The 22230-nt window shown below is 31.4% G+C and overlaps 2 protein-coding genes and 2 long non-coding RNA genes across 6 annotated transcripts; 1 reads left to right on the top strand and 3 right to left on the bottom strand.

The window, feature by feature from the left end:
- Positions 1-227: 227 nt before the first annotated feature.
- Positions 228-1049, top strand: LOC142523113 (uncharacterized). Of its 2 annotated transcripts, none has more exons than XR_012814584.1 (3): positions 228-444; positions 598-788; positions 1000-1049. It is a non-coding gene; the product is annotated as an uncharacterized LOC142523113 (long non-coding RNA). The 2 variants fall into 2 exon arrangements; XR_012814583.1 differs by having other exon boundaries at positions 602-788.
- Positions 1050-4787: 3738 nt separating this feature from the next.
- Positions 4788-10003, bottom strand: LOC142522890 (ent-kaurene synthase TSP4, chloroplastic-like). 2 transcript variants are annotated; one of them, XM_075626466.1, is made up of 14 exons: positions 9707-10003; positions 9425-9477; positions 9060-9342; positions 8803-8983; positions 8263-8480; positions 8065-8185; positions 7784-7881; positions 7453-7679; positions 7277-7389; positions 7029-7127; positions 6577-6792; positions 6344-6485; positions 5603-5848; positions 4788-5212 (listed from the first exon to the last, which is right to left on the bottom strand). In XM_075626466.1, exons 1-14 carry the CDS (start codon positions 9789-9791, stop codon positions 4898-4900), a joined length of 2397 nt encoding a protein of 798 aa, XP_075482581.1. In that variant the 5' UTR covers positions 9792-10003; the 3' UTR covers positions 4788-4897. The 2 variants fall into 2 exon arrangements, with proteins under 2 accessions (XP_075482581.1, XP_075482582.1); XM_075626467.1 differs by lacking the exon at positions 9425-9477.
- A 3883-nt stretch (positions 10004-13886) lies between these two features.
- On the bottom strand, positions 13887-14546 carry LOC142522731 (uncharacterized). Its single transcript, XR_012814516.1, has 2 exons — positions 14365-14546; positions 13887-14137 (listed from the first exon to the last, which is right to left on the bottom strand). It is a non-coding gene; the product is annotated as an uncharacterized LOC142522731 (long non-coding RNA).
- A 1136-nt stretch (positions 14547-15682) lies between these two features.
- On the bottom strand, positions 15683-20941 carry LOC142523174 (ent-kaurene synthase TSP4, chloroplastic-like). Its single transcript, XM_075626829.1, has 14 exons — positions 20637-20941; positions 20362-20417; positions 19997-20279; positions 19741-19921; positions 19200-19417; positions 19001-19121; positions 18722-18819; positions 18391-18617; positions 18215-18327; positions 17968-18066; positions 17517-17732; positions 17284-17425; positions 16499-16744; positions 15683-16108 (listed from the first exon to the last, which is right to left on the bottom strand). Exons 1-14 carry the CDS (start codon positions 20719-20721, stop codon positions 15794-15796), a joined length of 2400 nt encoding a protein of 799 aa, XP_075482944.1. The 5' UTR covers positions 20722-20941; the 3' UTR covers positions 15683-15793.
- Positions 20942-22230: the final 1289 nt, after the last annotated feature.

Genomic DNA, 22230 nt, shown 5'->3' on the forward strand with positions numbered 1-22230 from the left:
TTATCATGAATTCAAGTACTTGTCTGGCATACTTTTTTTTAAAAAATAAATCTGATATTTGAAGGGGACTTCACAATTTACATTATTAAATGCGTTGGTTTATTCCTGTGAGAGAGTATCTCATCAGGAAAATCATATCCCTCCTCCTTCGTCAAGTTGCTACAACCTTATTTGTATGATCAACTTTGAAAAAGTAGTATACTTACCATATTCTGATGAATGTTATCATGTCTTATCGTTGATATTTTTGGAGATGAAGCGGTGATTGCTTCCTCTTCTGCATGAGTTGAAAAGTACAAGCAACAAATAAAGCATCACATCGGCCAAATAAAAAATATCAACCATATAACCTGGAGACCATAGATCGAAATCTTGAAGGAGGAGGGATATGATTTTCATGATTCAGGAGTTACAGATTCATCAAATCCTCCCAGAACAGTAAAGGTGAAATAATATTATGATGCAAGAACGTTTACACCTATCAATACTTGCTGAGATTAAATAGAGCCTGAATCACATTCTATTTCGTCATTAAATTTTTGTTCCGTGTAATGTCATCAGATATCAGTCTAGATATATGTTTTTTTTTTGCCTCAGCCAGGTTGTGGGGAATGGGGTTTCTTATTTAGTCTCGTTGGAAGGGGAGAAAACTCGCTTCTATGCTGACCAGCGTGAGAACCGACAGTACATAATGTCAATTTCAGACGGCCAGAAAGTAATAGACATATGCTGCTATATCGGAGGTTTTGCTCTAAATGCAGCGTGTGGTGGTGCTCTATGTGTAACTGGTAAATTCATATTGATTTTTTTAAAAAAAAAAACAATTTATCTATATGTCAGCAACAGTTTTTACATAAATTTAGTCGAAGTAATTTTCATGATGTCCAAGACAAGAAATCTCCGTTTGAGAGTTTCAACAAACATGGTCAATGACTGTCATTACTTTATATGTAGTTTTTCCTCCAAAACTAAGATTTGATCGTCTACTTTGGCTTGAAGGTGTGGATTCATCTTCCCCTGCTCTGGAAATTGCCAAGTAGAACATAGTTTTTCCTCCAAAACTACATGTAAAGTCAATAAAAGATTTAAGAAATTTACATTTCAATGCGTTTTCATGTATGATCTGGTTACAAATACAATATCAAGTTTCTCATAATAGGACGCACGTAGCAAGTCATATAAGATACCAGTAGTTACGGATTATAGAAGACTAGCCCGATATGGGGTTGAATCAAGTGAACTAAAACAACGGAGCTCGTAGGCTATTTAGCGACCTCCTGGATTCTTATTCCACGACAAATAAGATGGATCCCCAAGTTGCCTGAGACAGAAAACATGTTAAAAAATTCAAGTCACATGAGTTTTGAATCAGCGCAAAGCCACAAATATAGTTCGGACTAATATATATAGTAATTATCATCCATACTTAAAATCTCAGTTGGCGATCAAAATAATTAGAAAAAAGAGAAATTACATTGTAAAACAATCAGATGTACGACAGAAGATAGGTTTGGTGTAGCAGGAATTGGGTTGGGAAAAATATTGCACCTTGGCTTGATCAGATAAATTAGAGTAAAAATCATGGTCAAGATGAAGCACAATCCACCCACTGTCAGATAGGCAATACCCATAAAATTATCCTTCCCTCCGAGCCAGCTAGCGGTAGAGATAACAAGTTTCTTTTTGCCATTGAAGCTGTAAGTATTATAGTTGTTTTGTAGGGTCACGTTAAACCTTGTCAGAACTCGGACCCATCCAATGCGCCATACAACGTGATAGACCGAACCTAACTTATTTATTTAAATTTATTTAATATTAATATTTCAAACAAACTCAGGGGCGGTATTTATCGAGTTATATTATCAAATTTCGAACTTACAAGCTTAAACAAGTTCGTGAAAACATATTTTTATTTTTTATTATAATTTTAATATTAGTATGTGTCTTGTAAGACGGTGTCACAAATTTTTATCTGTGAGAAGGGTCAGCCCTACCGATATTCACAACAAAAATAATACTTTTACTATAAAAAGTAATATTTTTCATGGATAACCCAAATAAGATATTCATCTCACAAAATACGAATCGTGAGACCGTCTCACACAAGTTTTTGCATTTTAATAAAAGTAAGTATTAATTAAATAATATATATAATCATAAATTTTAAGAATAAATTTTGGAGTTATCAAACATGCAATCCCAAAATCACAAATTATATTAAATAAAATTCTGTTAATCGATATTGGATCAAGTGTCATCTCTTGATAATAAAGAAACGAAGAGTTCGAGACAAAATAAATTTCTATGTATTTAGCATTTTTTTGTTTAAAAATTTATATTATTAAAAATTTATTACTTAATATATAATTTATCATTTAAATTTTATTAAAACAATACATACATATATATAATTAATTTTTTTCTTAAACAATTTTTTTCATGTTTTTTTTGCTTTTTACTATTACTTTCTTAATAAATCCAATGATACAAATTATTCATATGTAATGTGTACAAGTTGACCTATATGTTTATCTAACATGCATATAAATATACCATTTCAATTGTGAATTTCCTTATATGTTCTTGTTCATTTAAGTTGGCCAATTAAATTATTAGGTTATCTTAAAGGTTTTTTTTTGTAATTCATTGTCCATCTTAAATGAATATGGACATTAATACACATTCATCTTTATTTCTTAAATTTTATACCAAAAAAATTATTTTTTTACATTTCCTTGTTTATTTAAGTTAGCAAATTAAATTAATATGTCTTTTTAAGGGTTTTTTTGTGATTCATTGTCCATCTTATATAGATTTGTACATTAATTCACATTTTTTTTATTTTCTAAATTTTATGTAAAAAAATTATTTATTTACATTTCTTGACTTCAATTGTGAATTTTCTTATATGTACTTGTTCATTTAAGTTGGCCAATTAAATTATTAGGTTATCTTAAGGGTTTTTTTTTTATTCATTGTCCATCTTAAATGAATATGGACATTAATACAAATTCCTCTTTATTTCTTAAATTTTATACCAAAAAATTATTTTTTTACATTTCCTTGTTCATTTAAGTTAGCAAATTAAATTAATATGTTTTTTTAAGGGTTTTTTTGTGATTCATTGTCCACTTAGATAGATTTGGACATTAATTCACATTCTTCTTTATTTTGTAAATTTTATGTTAAAAAAATTATTTATTTACATTTCTTAGTCAATTTTGTGATTCATTGTTCATCTTAGATATATTTGGACATTAATACACATTCTTCTTTTTTTTCCCTAAATTTATATAAATATAACACTTCAATTGTGAATTTCTTTATATATCATTGTTCATTTAAGTTGGCCAATTAAATTATTAGGTTATCTTTAAGGGTTTTTTTTTTTTTTGTAATTCATCGTCCATCTTAAATGAATATGGACATTAATAAACATTCCTCTTTATTTCTTAAATTTTATACCAAAAAAATTATTTTTTTTACATTTCCTTGTTCATTTAAGTTAGCAAATTAAATTAACATGTCTTTTTAAGGGTTTTTTTGTGATTCATTGTCCATCTTAGATAGATTTGGACATTAATTCACATTCTTCTTTATTTTCTAAATTTTATGTAAAAAAATTATTTATTTACATTTCTTAGTCAATTTTGTGATTCATTGTCCATCTTAGATATATTTGGACATTAATACACATTCTTTTTTTTCCCTAAGTTTTAAACTAAATTTATGATATAATCTTTAAAAAAAATTTAATCAATATAATCCTTATAATAAATATGAATTATATTGATAGTTTATTATCATTTGTTATATATTACAATTTTACATATAAAATTTTTTAACTGAGTATTACATATTATTTTATTTATATATGTTTTTTTATTATATATATTTATTTGAGTGGTATTATGTTAAAATTTTATTTCTCTTAAATTATTAATCACCAAAATTAATTTATAAATGATTGATTCTGGTATAAAATTAATTATTTATAATATGTATTCTAAAAAAACGTAGAAATTAAATAAAATACGCAATGTGTTAAAAGTTAGCAAAAGTAAAAGTGATATTTATCTTAATAACAAGTTTAATGATTTTATTTTAACATTATTATGATAATTTAGTAAATTAAGATAATTTTATTTGACGTTTGTCTATGTGTACTCTATTTAAGTAAATTTTAGTTTTGATTTTGGTAAAATTCACTATTCTGTTAATTTTATTTTTATTGCATTTTTCATTTTGAATGATATTTGAATGAAAAATATTTTTTCTGATTTATCATTTAAAAGAGCTGTATTATGTCGCGGATTGAAAAATGTCATATAAATAAGTGGATATGTATGATTTATTGTCATGATGTATTTTTATGTGTTGTTTTTGATATATTTAGATTGATAAATACTTATAAACATGATGTTATTCAAACGACTTTAAACATTATCTAATTGTCGTGATCATATTTTTTATTATTAATCACCTACGTGCATCGCACATGTACATTCCTAGTCAAATGAAAATATGACAGATTTTTTTTTAGGTATCAGAAAACTAAAATTCAATAAATTTAAATCTGGTTGAATTGTCCTTTCGCGAAAGTTGTATTATTATTATTATTATTATTAAAAATTATAATAAATAATAATAATAATATAGAGTGCTCGTCCACGTGCACGAGCGTATACGCTTTGTAAGGGGATTAAAGTACTTTTGTAAATTAATTTTTTTTAAATTATTTTTGAAATATTTTTTATTTTTAAATTAATAATAAAAAAACAAATAAACAGAAGATTATGAGAATGAAATATGTATTTCACGTGCCTGTCTTCTGATTTGGCCAGCAATAAACATGCATAATTTTCCCAACAAAAGAACCATTATTTAGCAAATGAATTCATATATAAAGTTCACTCCGAACAATAGGTTCATGTATAATTGAGTTCACAACCTTGATCAAGTCCTGTGAGGTGAATCCGTCGTCTTTGATGTAAAAGAGGTGCAGAACCGTGCTCATATGCCAGAATAAATTCCTACAAGCTCGTGGTAGAACACCTTTCTTTCTCTCGAGAACTAATCTCAGAAGTTCTCTCCTAGAGTTGTTGATGAATTTTTTCATTTCTGCAGTAGAATCTTCCCTGGTTACGATGTTACCACCACTATCGCAAATGTACAATGATAAGGCATTTAGTTTACCCTCCTTAGATTCACGCTGTCCAAAAAACGCGAAAGAGTAAGCTGCTTCTGTTAGAAATCAGTAGTTGTAAAAGCTTGAGATTATGGGAGCTGAGGCCAATAATAGTTTTATGTTACAACATCTCCCCCATATGTCAGCAAGAAAGGGAGGAATATAGGCTGGAATTATTTTTTGAAGCATGTAACCGAATGTTGTTCAAGAATTAAAATAGCGAAGTTAAGAAATAAGCAGCTAAAATCACAACTTAATCGAGCATAAAAGAGATTGTCCATAAAAAATTTGAACTTTTAAACTTCCATCTCTAATATTTAACTAAAAATCACTTGGTTCAGAAAACTCGAACTTGGGGGACAAGCTGATAATAGTTTTATAATCTAATAAGCTAACCAAAAACACATGGCCTACCTCATAACTGTGGATGTCATTGAGAAGGCGCCCGCATGTACTCATCAGTTTGAATAGATTGTGGTACTCGGAATGATGAACTATCTCCTCGGAAAGCTTAGGCCCGACAAGATAAAGAGCTGGCAGGACAATTGGCCCGAGAGCGAACGATATATAGGCATTGCTCATGTATTCACTCATCGATGGCATGTAGCTGTCCATAGTCCATTCAGTTTCTTGCAACATGCTTTTAAGCAAATCTAGCCACTGCAAACGCAAATCAAGGAATCATCTATTGCTGTGGCAAAGATAATAGCTATTAAACCACCTTCTTAGCTCCAAATGCAGCTAGCATCTGAAACAAGTAATTGATGGAATGCTTGTAAGAGGCAAAAGAGCCAAATCAAGCCCAATGCTACTTGTATTTTCATTGAAGCACTAAAGCTCAATTACTTTAGTTCAAACTTAATTATCCGATTATAATGAGCAAACTTTCCAATTATAGCTCGAGCTCCTGAGTGTTGAGTTTAAATACACGTGAATATCGATGAACCTAATAAAACTGCCAAACACAAATCATTTAGCATTGAAATTGACTTCAAACATATTCAAATCCAAATTCGGCTCGAATCCAATAATTTTAACCTTGAATAGAATAATATTCAGCGGCTAGAAAAAGCACATGGGATCATTAGCCTTGAATGGGAATGGTAAATAGCAGAACATTGGTATTCAAATAAAGAACAAAGGAGGTAATCTTACAATGTCAATTACATGGCGCATCACATTACGTTCTTGTCGAATGACTGCTTTTTCCACAATCTCACAGATAGTGCTCTTAAGTGCAGAAAATATTATCCGCACATTCTCAGAACAGCTTCCTGTGTTAACATTTACATCCCAACTGCAATAAGGGTGATGACAACTGATAAAAATATCCTATGCAAAACATCAGAACCAAATGCAGCAAGAAAAACAGATATACGAGTTCATACATTTCAACAAACTGAATTAATAATTTCAATTCCTCTATAGAACCTCCAACATCGAAAAAGTCGTCAATTACTGTGGTAAGAACACCATTTTTGGCCCATGATATTCTGGCATCTGATAGTTCAGGATGGAAAATGGATGCTGCAGCAGAAAAATAACAGTATGCAGATTTACTCCTCGCAAACTTCAGCTCGTTCAATCTGCTCTCTACAACCCATCTACAGACATACACTTTAACACTTGAAAATTCAAAGTTGGAAGAGATGGGAAAAGTTTTAAAATATAATTTGATTGCTTGATCTATGATAGATCACCTTACAATGGTCAAGTAACAAGAAGTCAATCTTTTGTAAGAATATTTAAAGTGAAAAAATTAAAGTTCCAAGCCTCACACTCCATTTGATATCACCACCGCCAAAGAAACCAATAATCTATGTTACTTTATGATACAAACCTCTCGATCCCTTTGAGTTCTTCGAGATGTATTTCTTGACATTTATTGAAGTCTGATACCGACAATGAAAGGAAATCCATGTTGGCAAAATTAGGTGAGCTAAAATTGAAAAAGACTTCATCAGTTAGATATATACAATGTAGATATTACAATGATAGATCGATCAACAATCAATTAATAGATACAACAATATATAGGTACGGGGGGAGGAAGAAAAACTAATAAAACAACATAGAAATAACTTTTACCTGTATGAAGTTTTTAACATTCTTAAATTATCCACATTATAATGCTCAATATTTTTCCGGTTTTCCATTCTTGGTAAAATTGCATAGAAGGGATATTGCATGATATGTTTCACCTGAAAGACTTGATGTAAGCAACCATGTCATATGTGTTCAACAAGTAGGAAGAGAAAGATTACCTCTTGGTCAATATTTATGCCGAGTTTGCTTGAATGAATTGAATCATTGGTCACTCTGTGCCCCAGGAAATGTTTAAGCCTCAGATTTTGTGTCTCAAGAACTGACTCAGTAGGGTACATTGTCATCTCTGATGCCTTAAATGCTTCGAGAGCAGTGTGCACGTCTCTTATATGTCCACAGAGGGGATTGGAAAGGCTATCTTCTTCAAGAATTTTGGTCAACGGATCTGCAAGTCATACAGATACTATTTAGGGTGTTCCGACTTTTTAACCATTTCCTTCCTCTTAAAAAGATGGAAAAAATAGGAACTAGTCAATCATCTTAGTTAACCTGAAGTTACATCATATCCATTCATTCTCAATATCCGAAAAGCTATAGCACAAGTAGAAGCATCCATGAATATCTCTTCCTCTCCTTGTAGCCAGCATCTTTTACAGGCTCAAGTCAAGAGAAAATAACTTTATAAAGGCAAAATAATCTAAAATGCTTTAGATAATGGCAACATAAAACTGATAGTTGTAAAAGCCTTTATTACAAATTCGAGATGTGAGTAAAACTCAAATTGGAACACTCAAGAAGTGACACAAATGAGAGTTTAAACTAGAAATTACCTGTATATTTCATCCAACACACTTTGAATTTCATTCCTGAAATGACGGCAAATCCCTAACCTTTCAAGATTATCAATTGTGGACAACTGAGCATACATACTCATAGGGTAAACTGCGGGAACTGAGAAGAAGAAGATAGAAGTTGCAAGATTTCAAAACACGAAAAATTAGCATATATAAAAAATGCAATGAACTTACCAGCATTCCCAAACATTTTCAAGGCTGATTGAAGGTAATCAAGGCAGCCAGGATTCTGATGGCTCATATAAGCAGCAGCTGTTGTCGAGGGGGAGTTGAAAAGCGAGCCGTTTCTTCTTTGGTGTTTCATGACAGATTCCCAGTTCTGTAAATTTCGTATTCCTTCAGAAAAATATGCCAGATAAGCTTCCATCTCCACTGAGTCACTTTGGTGGCATCTAAATAGGAGGGAGACTATATCAACATGATAAGTAGCCACATTCGAACCAAAGTTCTTATATTCAACAACTCAGTGCTGTCGCAATGGCTTAAAATGTACAAAATAGTCAAGGTTTTGAAAAATCCATTGTTCATTCTACAATAGTGATTTTTCCAGCCTCTTGCATCGTAGTCCCATTCATCTACATTCCAAGTCAATAAGCTCGCAGAACACCCAGCTTGGCAATAGTATAATGCGATTTTTTCCGAATTTAAAAAGGAAGTGTTGGTGGACACGTATTTTCTCATGGAAACAAGTGAAGAATCCAGGACAAACTATACCTTTCCAGCTTCAAATCCCTGCTTTGAAACAAATCTTTCAATGTCGTTGGTTCTAGATTGAGGTTGAAAGACAAGTCTTCAGCATATTCAAGCATTCCAGGGAATATGATATCAAATCCAAGAGGAGAAATCTGACTTTCCTCCGTAGCTGACGTTAAATTTGACTCAATAAAATGGACACCTGCAATAACCATTTGCTATCGATACATCAAACCTTTTTGTATGAGAAAGTTAAATAATCATCAAAGGAATCACACCTTTGTTAATCTGTTGTTCACCAACTCCCCATCTTTTGAGCGCAAGAACACATGCTAACGTAGAGGAAAGGTTGTCTTTTTGTAATAAATGATGACGATGTGGATGAGCCCATGAGCCGTCATCACATTGATTTTCCATCAACCAATTCACACAATCTGGGAAACAAGGTTCCACAGACGAATGTGGCGAAGGGACCATAGCAACCCATGCGGTATCATAAGTTGAAACAGAAATCTTGGGCTTACGAAGCAAATCTGCTATTCTTTCTTTGGCTTCCTCAAACTACAATAAATATCAAATAACTCATCCTCAAACATGAAAATAAAAAAACTAAGAAACCAAAGATGGGTAAAAGTATCGATACCGGCGAATTGGTTTTTAGAAACTTTACCGTTTCAACTCCAACGTCCAAAGATGCTGCTTTAAAAAAATGCAAATTTATTTCTGATTGGATACCAGACAGTGGTCATAATAACAGGTAAAAGATCATGAGACATGAAAGCACCCTTAAAAACACCTTTTGTACGATATTCAATAAAAAAGAAGACAAAATCTCGGAATCAAGAAAAGGTGACGGCATTCTCAAACCCTTTTCCGTAATCCCCCCCTTATTTTGGAAAAGTGAAAAAAAAAATGAAAACTTTACCTGAAATTTGAGAAGCTCCCGAGCTTCTTATATGAAGGTTCTTCTGCCGATAAGAAAGCAAATAACTGGAATACTGGAGAGACATGGCTTTGAGAATGCTTCTGCTCAAATCTTTCCCAGTGCTTCACTCCAGTGAAGGAAACCCAAGTACACGAATATATTGAATCGGATCCAATAATATAAATAAATAAAAAAACACACTTCACACGGTGTTCCTGCACTTGAGACAAAGATTGGGAAATCTACCATTGAAGGAATCAAGCAAGCCAGATACGCCTTGGCTGTGCAGAACAAAATAATTTTGGTTTGGGCGTTATAATATTTTTTATAATTTATTTGACAGTGAAAATTGAACATATAATCTAAATTCAAAAAAATAATAATTCTATTCACTAAATCACATATAACTTGTAATAAAATTTTAACATTTTATTAATATTTATAATTATTAAAATAGATTATGACATCAAAGTTAGTTTTTTTAAGTGTCTCAAACTTAATAAAATAGTATAAATTATTATATTTAAAATTTTACGGTCGTTTAGTTTTAAAAAATTATTAATAATTTATGGTCGTTAAATTGTGTAATTTATTACAAGCCAACATTAATCTTTTCGACATAAATTAATCGACCGAAGGTTTCTCATAGGCTTTTTGGTAGAAACAAGTTTGGATATTTATAAATAAAATCTTTAGGGTGTGTTTGGTTGAGTAGATTAAACAATGATAGATGAATAGTCAAACAATTATCAGATATTTTAATGATCATTTTGACCCGATTTAAGATCCAATTTTATGGATAACTATTTGATTATTAATATCACACAAATCAAATGAGATACACTGTCAAAAATAAACAAATTATATTTTTCTACTCATATTTCTTAATAGAAAGAAATTATAGGAATTAAATTATTGATTAAACTAGTATTTAACCCGTGCGATGCACAGGATGATATTATTAAAAATTACTAAAAAATGAATAGACATTTAAATTGAAAATTAATATAATTGTAAAAACTATTTTTTCGCTAATTTTAAAAAAAAATTCTTAAATACAACGTCTGTCAATTAATTTTTTTTGGCTAATAATCACTATCACATATCAAAATTTTAGCTTGTGTTAGCCTAAGGCAATGACATGATGCTTATCGTGTTTAGTGTATTGATGTCGACCACCAACCTTAATACAAATTTAATTCTTTAATTTTTGAGAAGTTATATAATTATTATTTTTTAACATGTGATAAAAAAAAAATTTTAAATCAAATTCAATAAAATTGATGAGAAATATTTTTTTAAGCTAATTAAATATTGTATTTCTTTTTTAGTAAGTAATTTGGGCAGAAAATTACTTAAAATAGCAAAATGTATTTTTGAATGACTTACTTCATGAGTGATACTGAACATTGCAATCATTTGTATTTTAAATTTATTTATATAGTTTTTAATTAAATTGATTGATATAATCAATGCAAAAATTTTAATATAGTTTATAATAAATTTAAAATTGAATTAAATGAATTGATATAATCAATGCAAGTAATAATTGAAGTGATCATTTATTGCAGTACATATATATCAATATTTATGATATATCTTTCTTTTATTAGAAATGACATTTTGATTGAAAATTATTATTTTTGCAAAAACTATATATATATATATATATATATATATATATATATATATATATATATATATATATATGAGTGATGTTGAACATTGCAATCATTTGTATTTAAAATTTATTTATACAGTTTGTAATAAAAATTAAATACATCATAGCAACACAAAATCATATCACAAATTAAATTGATTGATATAATCAATGCAAAATTTTTAATATAGTTTATGTTTTCAATAGAGATTAGTTTCAATTTAAATAAAAAAAAAACATATAATACATAAATTATATTTGAATTAATATAAAAATAAATTAAATTCAAATTTGAATTAAATGAATTGATATAATCAATACAATCAATAATTGAAGTTATCATTTATTGCAGTACATATTTTTCAATATTCATGATATATCTTTCCTTTTTTAGAAATGACATTTTGGCGGAAAATTATTATTTTTGACAAAAACTCTACTTATATATATATAGATTAATAATATCATTATAATTAATGAGATTTAATAATAAAAAATAAAGTTTACGAATTAATAAAAAAATGAATTTTTAATATTAATATCAATATCAATATTAATATTATTATATATGTTATTATTATCCATATTCTTATTATTATCGATTTATTTTCGAAATTCTTTTTATTAATATGGTCAATATATTTAACATTAATATATTAGACTTATTTCTTTTTTTTTATTGTACCTACTATCTATATTATTAATATTTTTTAAAATTATCTACTTATTTATTTTTTATTACTATTATTATTTATTTATTATATTTAGGTTAGGTAATTATATTGTATATAATGGGGGTTATTTTAGTCATTTCATTCTAATACACAAAATTAATCTATAATGTTAAAATTATACCAAACATCGTATATTTTATACCACCATATTATTTATTCATATATTTCATTTTATTACTAATCATTCATTTATCACATCACACGTACCAAACGGAACCTTATAGTATACCTACAGCATGTTTCAAGGTATGAAAAAAAAGACAAAAACTTGTGTGAGATGGTCTCACTGATCGTATTTTGTGAGACAGATATCTTATTTGGGTAATTCATGAAAAAATATTACTTTTTATGCTAAGAGTATTACTTTTTATTGTGAATATCGGTAGGATTGACCCGTCTCATAGATAAAAATTCGTGAGACCGTATCACAAGAGACCTATTAAAGAATATATGTTTTTTTTTTCATTTGAGAGATTGGATTTATTTTCAACTCACTGGCTTAAAAAGTAGCGCAATGACTTGGGTGCTGTGCTTCCCATCTTTAAGATTTTTTTCAGCTGATTTTCTTTCTTCAAGATTTTCAGACTTCCGAATGCAATACTTATTTAGAAGAGGCCACATTTTACCCTGTTGATGTATACGTTCAGTTGGGTTCTGTCTATTTTTATCACCGAAAGAATTCACCATCAATCTGGTGTTTAAATATATAATTTCCGTTGAGTTTTATTATATGCTTTTCGATGTTTTCAAAGCTTGGTTACCTTGTTTTAAAGGACTGAAGCCGGTAGGGGGTCAAAGTTATTTTCTTTTATATCACATTATACCTATCCCATTTTTCATAATTCAGCTCTGTAAAAGGAGCATCTTTTCAAACCTGGATAACCGAGACTTTTGTGCTATTCTCTAAGTGTGTGTACAATTTAATCGACTTTGGTTTTTTCGATTCTTATTATTATCCATTATGTGCAGGCATGAGGTTTATCTTGTAATGGTTAGTGATTTACCAATCATGTTCCCATTCCCATATGATAAGTTCATTGATGGAATTGGTCTGTAGGCATTGCAAAGGTTGTGCTGAAAAAGGGTAAGACTCAACTATTCAAAAATTGCTGCAAAATGGCTGCCCTATGGTGTACAGTGGTGCTGTTGATAGGATGATTGGCAGACCACCCCCCAAAACTGGCGACGTTGTGTTGGTGGCTTATGGTTCAGAAAAGCCAATTGGTTGGGGCTTATACAACTCTGATTCCATGTTCTGTGTTCGGCTCATGCTACTGGAGGATGAAACAGCATAGTATTTGTCCGATCATTTATGTGTTTTGTTTAGTTTTTCAAATGTAATTTCTCGGTCGCTTCATCAGTCAATTATTCGATTTGGTGCAGTGATCCATCTTGTGTGTTGAATGTGGATAGATTGCTTGAGACAAGAATCAGTGCTGCTATTACCTTGAGGGAGCTGCTTGGGCTTCCTTCTGCTGAGACAAATGCATATCGTCTAGTCAACAGTGAAGGAGATAATCCCCCAAAAAACATGTCAAGTTGTTAATATATTTGGGATTAATGCACTAGAAATCTGACTATTTTTGACATTTCATTGTACTTCCATACATGCTCTGACACCATGCCAAGTGTGAATTGTTAATAAACCTATTGGTGCATATTTTCCATTGGAAAACAAATTAATGCGATGTTATCGTCCGTCTTATAGTCATCGAAGACTTTACCAGTAGAACTTTGGTTCGAATGTGGCAAGTAGAACATAGTTTTTCCTCCAAAACTACATGTAAAGTCAATAAAAGATTTAAGAAATTTACATTTCAATGCGTTTTCATGTATGATCTGGTTACAAATACAATCTCAAGTTTCTCAGAATAGGACGCACGTAGCAAGTCATATAAGATACCAGTAGTTACGGATTATAGAAGACTAGCCCGATATGGGGTTGAATCAAGTGAACTAAAACAACGGAGCTCGTAGGCTATTTAGCGACCTCCTGGATTCCTATTCCACGACAAATAAGATGGATCCCCAAGTTGCCTGAGACAGAAAACATGTTAAAAAATTCAAGTCACATGAGTTTTGAATCAGCGCAAAGCCGCAAATATAGTTCGGACTAATATATATAGTAATTATCATCCATACTTAAAATCTCAGTTGGCGATCAAAATAATTAGAAAAAAGAGATACTTCATTGTAAAACAATCAGATGTATGACAAAAGATAGGTTTGGTGTAGCAGGAATTGGGTTGGGAAAAATACTGCACCTTGGCTTGATCAGATAAATTAGAGTAAAAATCATGGCCAAGATGAAGCACAATCCACCCACTGTCAGATAGGCAATACCCATAAAATTATTCTTCCCTCCGAGCCAGCTAGCGGTAGAGATAACAAGTTTCTTTTTGCCATTGAAGCTGTAATTATTATAGTTGTTTTGTACAGTCACGTTATACCTTGTCAGAACTCGGACCCATCCAATGCGCCATACAATGTGATAGACCGAACCTAACTTATTTATTTAAATTTATTTAATATTAATATTTCAAACAAACTCAGGGGCGGTATTTATCGAGTTATATTATCAAATTTCGAACTTACAAGCTTAAACAAGTTCGTGAAAATATATTATTATTTTTTATTATAATTTTAATATTAGTATGTGTCTTGTAAGACGATGTCACAAATCTTTATCTGTGATAATGGTCAATCCTACCGATATTCACAACAAAAAATAATACTTTTAGTATAAAAAAATAATATTTTTCATGGATGACCCAAATAAGATATTCATCTCACAAAATACGAATCGTGAGATCGTCTCACACAAGTTTTTGCATTTTAATAAAAGTAAATATTAGATTAAATAATATATATAATCATAAATTTTAAGAATAAATTTTGGAGTTATCAAACATGCAATCCCAAAATCACAAATTATATTAAATAAAATTTTGTTAATCGATATTGGATCAAGTGTCATGTCTTGATAATAAAGAAACGAAGAGTTCGAGACAAAATAAATTTCTATGTATTTAACATTTTTTTGTTTAAAAATTTATATTATTAAACATTTATTACTTAATATATAATTTATCATTTAAATTTTATTAAAACAATACATACATATATATAATTAAGTTTTTTCTTAAACAATTTTTTTTCATGTTTTTTTTCTTTTTACTATTAATTTTTTTATAAATCCAATGATACAAATTATTCATATGTAATGTGTATAAGTTGACCTATATGTTTATCAAATGAAAATATTAGGTATCAGAAAACTAAAATTCAGTAAATTTAAAAAATCTGGTTGAGTTGTCCTTTCGCGAAAGTTGTATTATATCAATTACACATTTTCAAAAGCTGTGGGATCAAATATATTCGAAAATATTATTATTATTATTATTATTATTATTAATTATTAAAAATTATAATAAATAATAATAATAATATAGAGTGCTCGTCCACGTGGACGAGCGTATGAGCTTTGTAAGCGCGGATTAAAGTACTTTTGTAAATTAATTTTTTTTAAATTATTTTTGAAATATTTTTTTATTTTTAAATTAATAATAAAAAAACAAATAAACAGAAGATTATGAGAATGAAATATGTATTTCACGTGCCTGTCTTCTGATTTGGCCAGCAATAAACATGCATAATTTTCCCAACAAAAGAACCATTATTTAGCAAATGAATTCATATATAAAGTTCACTCCGAACAATAGGTTCATGTATAATTGAGTTCACAACCTTGATCAAGTCCTGTGAGGTGAATCCGTCGTCTTTGATGTAAAAGAGGTGCAGAACCGTGCTCATATGCCAGAATAAATTCCTACAAGCTCGTGGTAGAACACCTTTCTTTCTCTCGAGAACTAATCTCAGAAGTTCTCTCCTAGAGTTGTTGATCAATTTTTTCATTTCTGCAGTAGAATCTTCCCTGGTTACGATGTTACCACCACTATCGCAAATGTACAATGATAAGGCATTTAGTTTACCCTCCTTAGATTCACGCTGTCCAAGAAACGCGAAAGAGTAAGCTGCTTCTGTTAGAAATCAGTAGTTGTAAAAGCTTGAGATTATGGGAGCTGAGGCCAATAATAGTTTTATGTTACAACATCTCCCCCATATGTCAGCAAGAAAGGGAGGAATATAGGCTGGAATTATTTTTTGAAGCATGTAACCGAATGTTGTTCAAGAATTAAAATAGCGAAGTTAAGAAATAAGCAGCTAAAATCACAACTTAATCGAGCATAAAAGAGATTGTCCATAAAAAATTTGAACTTTTAAACTTCCATCTCTAATATTTAACTAAAAATCACTTGGTTCAGAAAACTCGAACTTGGGGGACAAGCTGATAATAGTTTTATAATCTAATAAGCTAACCAAAAACACATGGCCTACCTCATAACTGTGGATGTCATTGAGAAGGCGCCCGCATGTACTCATCAGTTTGAATAGATTGTGGTACTCGGAATGATGAACTGTCTCCTCGGAAAGCTTAGGCCCGACAAGATAAAGAGCTGGCAGGACAAGTGGCCCGAGACCGATCGATATATAGGCATTGCTCATGTATTCACTCATCGATGGCATGTAGCTGTCCATAGTCCATTCAGTTTCTTTCAACATGCTTTTAAGCAAATCTAGCCACTGCAAACGCAAATCAAGGAATCATCTATTGCTGTGGCAAATATACTAGCTATTAAACCACCTTATTAGCTCCAAAAGCAGCTAGCATCTGAAACAAGTAATTGATGGAATGCTTGTAAGAGGCAAAAGAGCCAAATCAAGCCCAATGCTACTTGTATTTTCATTAAAGCTCAAAAAATGATCAATTCTAGGTCCCAGTCAGGCACTAAAGCTCAATTACTTTAGTTCAAACTTAATTATCCAATTATAATGAGCAAACATTCCAATTATAGCTCGAGTTCCTGAGTTATGTTGAGTTTAAATACACGTGTAAAATATCGATGAACCTAATAAAACTGCCAAACACAAATCATTTAGCATTGAAATTGACTTCAAACATATTCAAACACGTCCAAATTCGGCTCGAATCCAATAATTTTAACATTGAATAGAATAATATTCAGCGGCTAGAAAAAGCACATGGGATCATTAGCCTTGAATGGGAATGGTAAATAGCAGAACATTGGTATTCAAATAAAGAACAAAGGAGGTAATCTTACAATGTCAATTACATGGCGCATCACATTACGTTCTTGTCGAATGACTGCTTTTTCCACAATCTCACAGATAGTGCTCTTAAGTGCAGAAAATATTATCCGCACATTCTCAGAACAGCTTCCTGTGTTAACATTTACATCCCAACTGCAATAAGGGTGATGACAACTGATAAAAATATCCTACGCAAAACATCAGAACCAAATGCTGCAAGAAAAACAGATATACGAGTTCATACATTTCAACTAACTGAATTAATAATATCAATTCCTCTATAGAACCTCCAACATCGAAAAAGTCGTCAATTACTGTGGCAAGAACACCATTTTTGGCCCATGATATTCTGGCATCTGATAGTTCAGGATGGAAAATGGATGCTGCAGCAGAAAAATAAGAGTATGCAGATTTACTCCTCGCAAACTTCAGCTCGTCCAATCTGCTCTCTACAACCCATCTACAGACGTACACTTTAATACTTGAAATTCAAAGTTGGAAGAGATGGGTAAACTTATAAGATATAATTTGATTGCTTGATATATGATCGATCACCTTACAATGATTAAGTACCAAGAAGTCAATCTTTTGTAAGAATATTTAAAGTGAAAAAATAAGAGTTCCAAGCCTCGCACTCCATTTGATATTACCACCGCCAAAGAAACCAATAATCTATGTTACTTTATGATACAAACCTCTCGATCCCTTTGAGTTCTTCGAGATGTATTTCTTGACATTTATTGAAGTCTGAGACCGCCAACGAAAGGAAATCCATGTTGGCAAAATTAGGTGAGCTGAAATTGAAAAAGACTTCATCAGTTAGATATATACAATGTAGATAGTACAATGATAGATCGATCAACAATCAATTAATAGATACAACAATAGATAGGTAGGGGGGAGGAAGAAAAACTAATAAAACAACATAGAAATAACTTTTACCTGTATGAAGTTTTTAACATTCTTAAATTATCCACATTATAATGCTCAATATTTTTCCGGTTTTCCATTCTTGGTAAAATTGCATAGAAGGGATATTGCGTGATATGGTTCACCTGAAAGACTTGATGTAAGCAACCATGTCATATGTGTTCAACAAGCAGGAAGAGAAAGATTACCTCTTGGTCAATATTTATGCCGAGTTTTCTTGAATGAATTGAACCAGTGGTCACTCTGTGCCCCAGGAAATGTTTAAGCCTCAGATTTTGTGTCTCAAGAACTGACTCAGTAGGGTACATTGTCATCTCTGATGCCTTAAATGCTTCGAGAGCAGTGTGCACGTCTCTTATATGTCCACAGAGGGGATTGGAAAGGCTATCTTCTTCAAGAATTTTGGTCAACGGATCTGCAAGTCATACAGATACTATTAAGGGTGTTCCGACTTTTTAACTATTTCCTTCCTCTTAAAAAGATGGAAAAAATAGGAAATAGTTAATCATTTTAGTTAACCTGAAGTTACATCATATCCATTCATTCTCAATATCCGAAAAGCTATAGCACAAGTAGAAGCATCCATGAATATCTCTTCCTCTCCTTGTAGCCAGCATCTTTTACAGGCTCAAGTCAAGAGAAAATAACTTTATAAAGGCAAAATAATCTAAAACGCTTTAGATAATGGCAACATAAAACTGATAGTTGTAAAAGCCTTTATTACAAATTCGAGATGTGAGTAAAACTCAAATTGGAACACTCAAGAAGTGACACAAATGAGTTTAAACTAGAAATTACCTGTATATTTCATCCAACACACTTTGAATTTCATTCCTGAAATGACGGCAAATCCCTAACCTTTCAAGATTATCAATTGTGGACAACTGAGCATACATACTCATAGGGTAAACTGCGGGAACTGAGAAGAAGAAGATAGAAGTTGCAAGTTTTCAAAACACGAAAAATTAGCATATACAAAAAATGCAATGTAACTTACCAGCATTCCCAAACATTTTCAAGGCTGATTGAAGGTAATCAAGGCAGCCAGGATTCTGATGGCTCATATAAGCAGCGGCTGTTGTCGAGGGGGAGTTGAAAAGGGAGCCGTTTCTTCTTTGATGTTTCATGAAAGATTCCCAGTTCTGTAAATTTCGTATTCCTTCAGAAAAATATGCCAGATAAGCTTCCATCTCCACTGAGTCACTTTGGTAGCATCTAAATAGGAGGGAGACTATATCAACATGAATAAGTAGCCACATTCGAACCAAAGTTCTTATATTCAACAACTCAGTGCTGTCGCAATGGCTTAAAATGTACAAAATAGTCAAGGTTTTGGAAAATCCATTGTTCATTCTACAATAGTGATTTTTCCAGCCTCTTGCATCGTAGTCCCATTCATCTACATTCCAAGTCAATAAGCTCGCAGAACACCCAGCTTGGCAATAGTATAATGCGATTTTTTCCGAATTTAAAAAGGAAGTGTTGGTGGACACTTATTTTCTCATGGAAACAAGTGAAGAATACAGGACAAACTATACCTTTCCAGCTTCAAATCCCTGCTTTGAAACAAATCTTTCAATGTAGTTGGTTCTAGATTGAGGTTGAAAGACAAGTCTTCAGCATATTCAAGCATTCCAGGGAATATGATATCAAATCCAAGAGGAGAAATCTGACTTTCCTCCGTAGCTGAAGTTAAATTTGACTCAACAAAATGGACACCTGCAATAACCATTTGCTATCGATACATAAACCTTTTTGTATGAGAAAGTTAAATAATCATCAAAGGAATCACACCTTTGTTAATCTGTTGTTCACCAACTCCCCATCTTTTGAGCGCAAGAATACATGCTAACGTAGAGGAAATGATGTCTTTTCGTAATAAATGATGACGATGTGGATGAGCCCATGAGCCGTCATCACATTGATTTTCAATCAACCATTTCACACAATCTGGGAAACAAGGTTCCACAGATGAATGTGGCGAAGGGACCATAGCAACCCATGCGGTATCATAAGTTGAAACAGAAATCTCGGGCTTACGAAGCAACTCTGCTATTCTTTCTTTGGCTTCCTCAAACTACAATAAATATCAAGTAACTCATCCTCAAACATGAAAATAAAAAAACTAAGGAACCAAAGATGGGTAAAAGTATCGATACCATCGAATTGGTTTTTAGAAACTTTACCGTTTCAACTCCAACGTCCAAAGATGCTGCTTTAAAAAAATGCAAATTTATTTCTGATTGGATACCAGACAGTGGCAATAATAACAGGTAAAAGATCATGAAAGCACCCTTAAAAACACCTTTTGTACGATATTCAATAAAAAAGAAGACAAAATCTCGGAATCAAGAAAAGGTGACGGCATTCTCAAACCCTTTTCCGTAATCCCCCCCTTATTTTGGAAAAGTGAAAAAAAAAATGAAAACTTTACCTGAAATTTGAGAAGCTCCCGAGCTTCTTATATGAAGGTTCTTCTGCCGATAAGAAAGCAAATAACTGGAATACTGGAGAGACATGGCTTTGAGAATGCTTCTGCTCAAATCTTCCCCAGTGCTTCACTCCAGTGAACGAAACCCAAGTACACGAATATATTGAATCGGATCCAAGAATATAAATAAATAAAAAAAACACTTCACATGGTGTTCCTGCACTTGAGACAAAGATTGGGAAATCTACCATCGAAGGAATCAAGCAAGCCAGATTCGCATTGGCTGTGCAGACCAAAATAATTTTGCTTGATGCTTTATATGTTATTATTATATTAAAAATTTTACGGTCGTTTAGTTTTAAAAAATTATTAATAATTTATGATCGTTAAATTGCGTAATTTATTACAAGCCAAACATTAATCTTTTCAACATAAATTAATCGATCGAAGGTTTTTCATAGGCTTTTTGGTAGAAACAAGTTTGGATATTCAAATCTCATGACAACTTACCAATTTTGTAAGAATTTCATTTAGTTAAATAAAATCATATTACTTCAATTATATTTGCAATTCCAAATCTCATCAAATTCCCTTCAGTTCCATGTTACCAAGCACAATGATAGACTTATCAACGAAGTTTTATAATTTGTATCGTTCAAATATTAGCGACTATCTAAATATTCTTTGATTGTCGGAATCTTCTCGTTTCGAATGATATACATATTTTCACCATTGCAATAACATGAATCAAGAGTCAAGTTAAATTATCTGGATATTTGGTAAATAAAAGCTAATTTTTATATTTTTAAAAATAGTTAATTTTTAAATGAAAAATAATCTTTTTTTTCTTTTTTTTAATGAGTAAAAAAATAAAGTGCCGAATACGAAGTGTTAAATTTGTGAAAAGAGCTAAAGCGCTATGCTTTTGGCCATAAACGAGAAGAAACGAGGTCAGTTCACTGTATAGTATCACATGCCTGGAAAAACGAGAAGAAAGTTCTGAAGATAAACATGAGACACAGTGGATGAACATATTTACGTGCAAATTATGTGTTAGTTTCTTTGACAGTTGATCGAGAAAGAAGAAAATGGTGCTTGGATGTCGGTTCTCGATGTTAAGGACTCTATCTTTCGCGGCAGGTCAGCCAACCGACGCGGGCACCGGCGCCGCTCTTCAAGAAATCGCTGCCAATTACCCTAAAGGCATATGTTTCTTTTCATTTGAGAGATTGGATTTATCTTCAATTCACTGGCTTAAAAAGTAGCGCAATGACTTGGGTGATGTGCGTCGCATCTTTAAGATTTTTTTCAGCTGATTTTATTTCTTCAAGATTTTCAGACTTCCGAACGCGATACTTATTTAGAAGAGGCCACATTTTACCCTGTTGATGTACACGTTCAGTTGGATTCTGTGTATTTTTATCACCGAAAGAATTCATCATCAATGTGGTGTTTAAATTAAATATATAATTTCCGTTAAGTTTTATTATATGCTTTACGATGTTTTCAAAGCTTGGTTACCTTGTTTTAAAGAACTGAAGTCGATAGGGGGGTCAAAGTTATTTTCTTTTGCATCACATTATACATATCCCACTTT

Source organism: Primulina tabacum, chromosome 13, assembly GCF_025594145.1.
Source record: "Primulina tabacum isolate GXHZ01 chromosome 13, ASM2559414v2, whole genome shotgun sequence".
Classification (NCBI taxonomy): Eukaryota; Viridiplantae; Streptophyta; class Magnoliopsida; order Lamiales; family Gesneriaceae; genus Primulina; species Primulina tabacum.

What these genes read in the sequence shown, in the direction of transcription:
- LOC142522890 (XM_075626466.1), bottom strand. Translation starts at nt 9,791, where the DNA reads ATGTCTCTCCAGTATTCCAGTTATTTGCTTTCTTATCGGCAGAAGAAC. An exon ending in TGAACAACAGATTAACAAAG is followed by an intron (nt 8,984 to 9,059) that starts GTGTGATTCCTT and finishes TGGTTATTGCAG; the next exon opens with GTGTCCATTTTATTGAGTCA. An exon ending in ATGTTAAAAACTTCATACAG is followed by an intron (nt 7,128 to 7,276) that starts GTAAAAGTTATT and finishes TTTCAATTTTAG; the next exon opens with CTCACCTAATTTTGCCAACA.
- LOC142523174 (XM_075626829.1), bottom strand. Translation starts at nt 20,721, where the DNA reads ATGTCTCTCCAGTATTCCAGTTATTTGCTTTCTTATCGGCAGAAGAAC. An exon ending in AGGGATTTGAAGCTGGAAAG is followed by an intron (nt 19,418 to 19,740) that starts GTATAGTTTGTC and finishes CCTCCTATTTAG; the next exon opens with ATGCTACCAAAGTGACTCAG. An exon ending in TGCGCCATGTAATTGACATT is followed by an intron (nt 16,745 to 17,283) that starts GTAAGATTACCT and finishes TTGCGTTTGCAG; the next exon opens with TGGCTAGATTTGCTTAAAAG.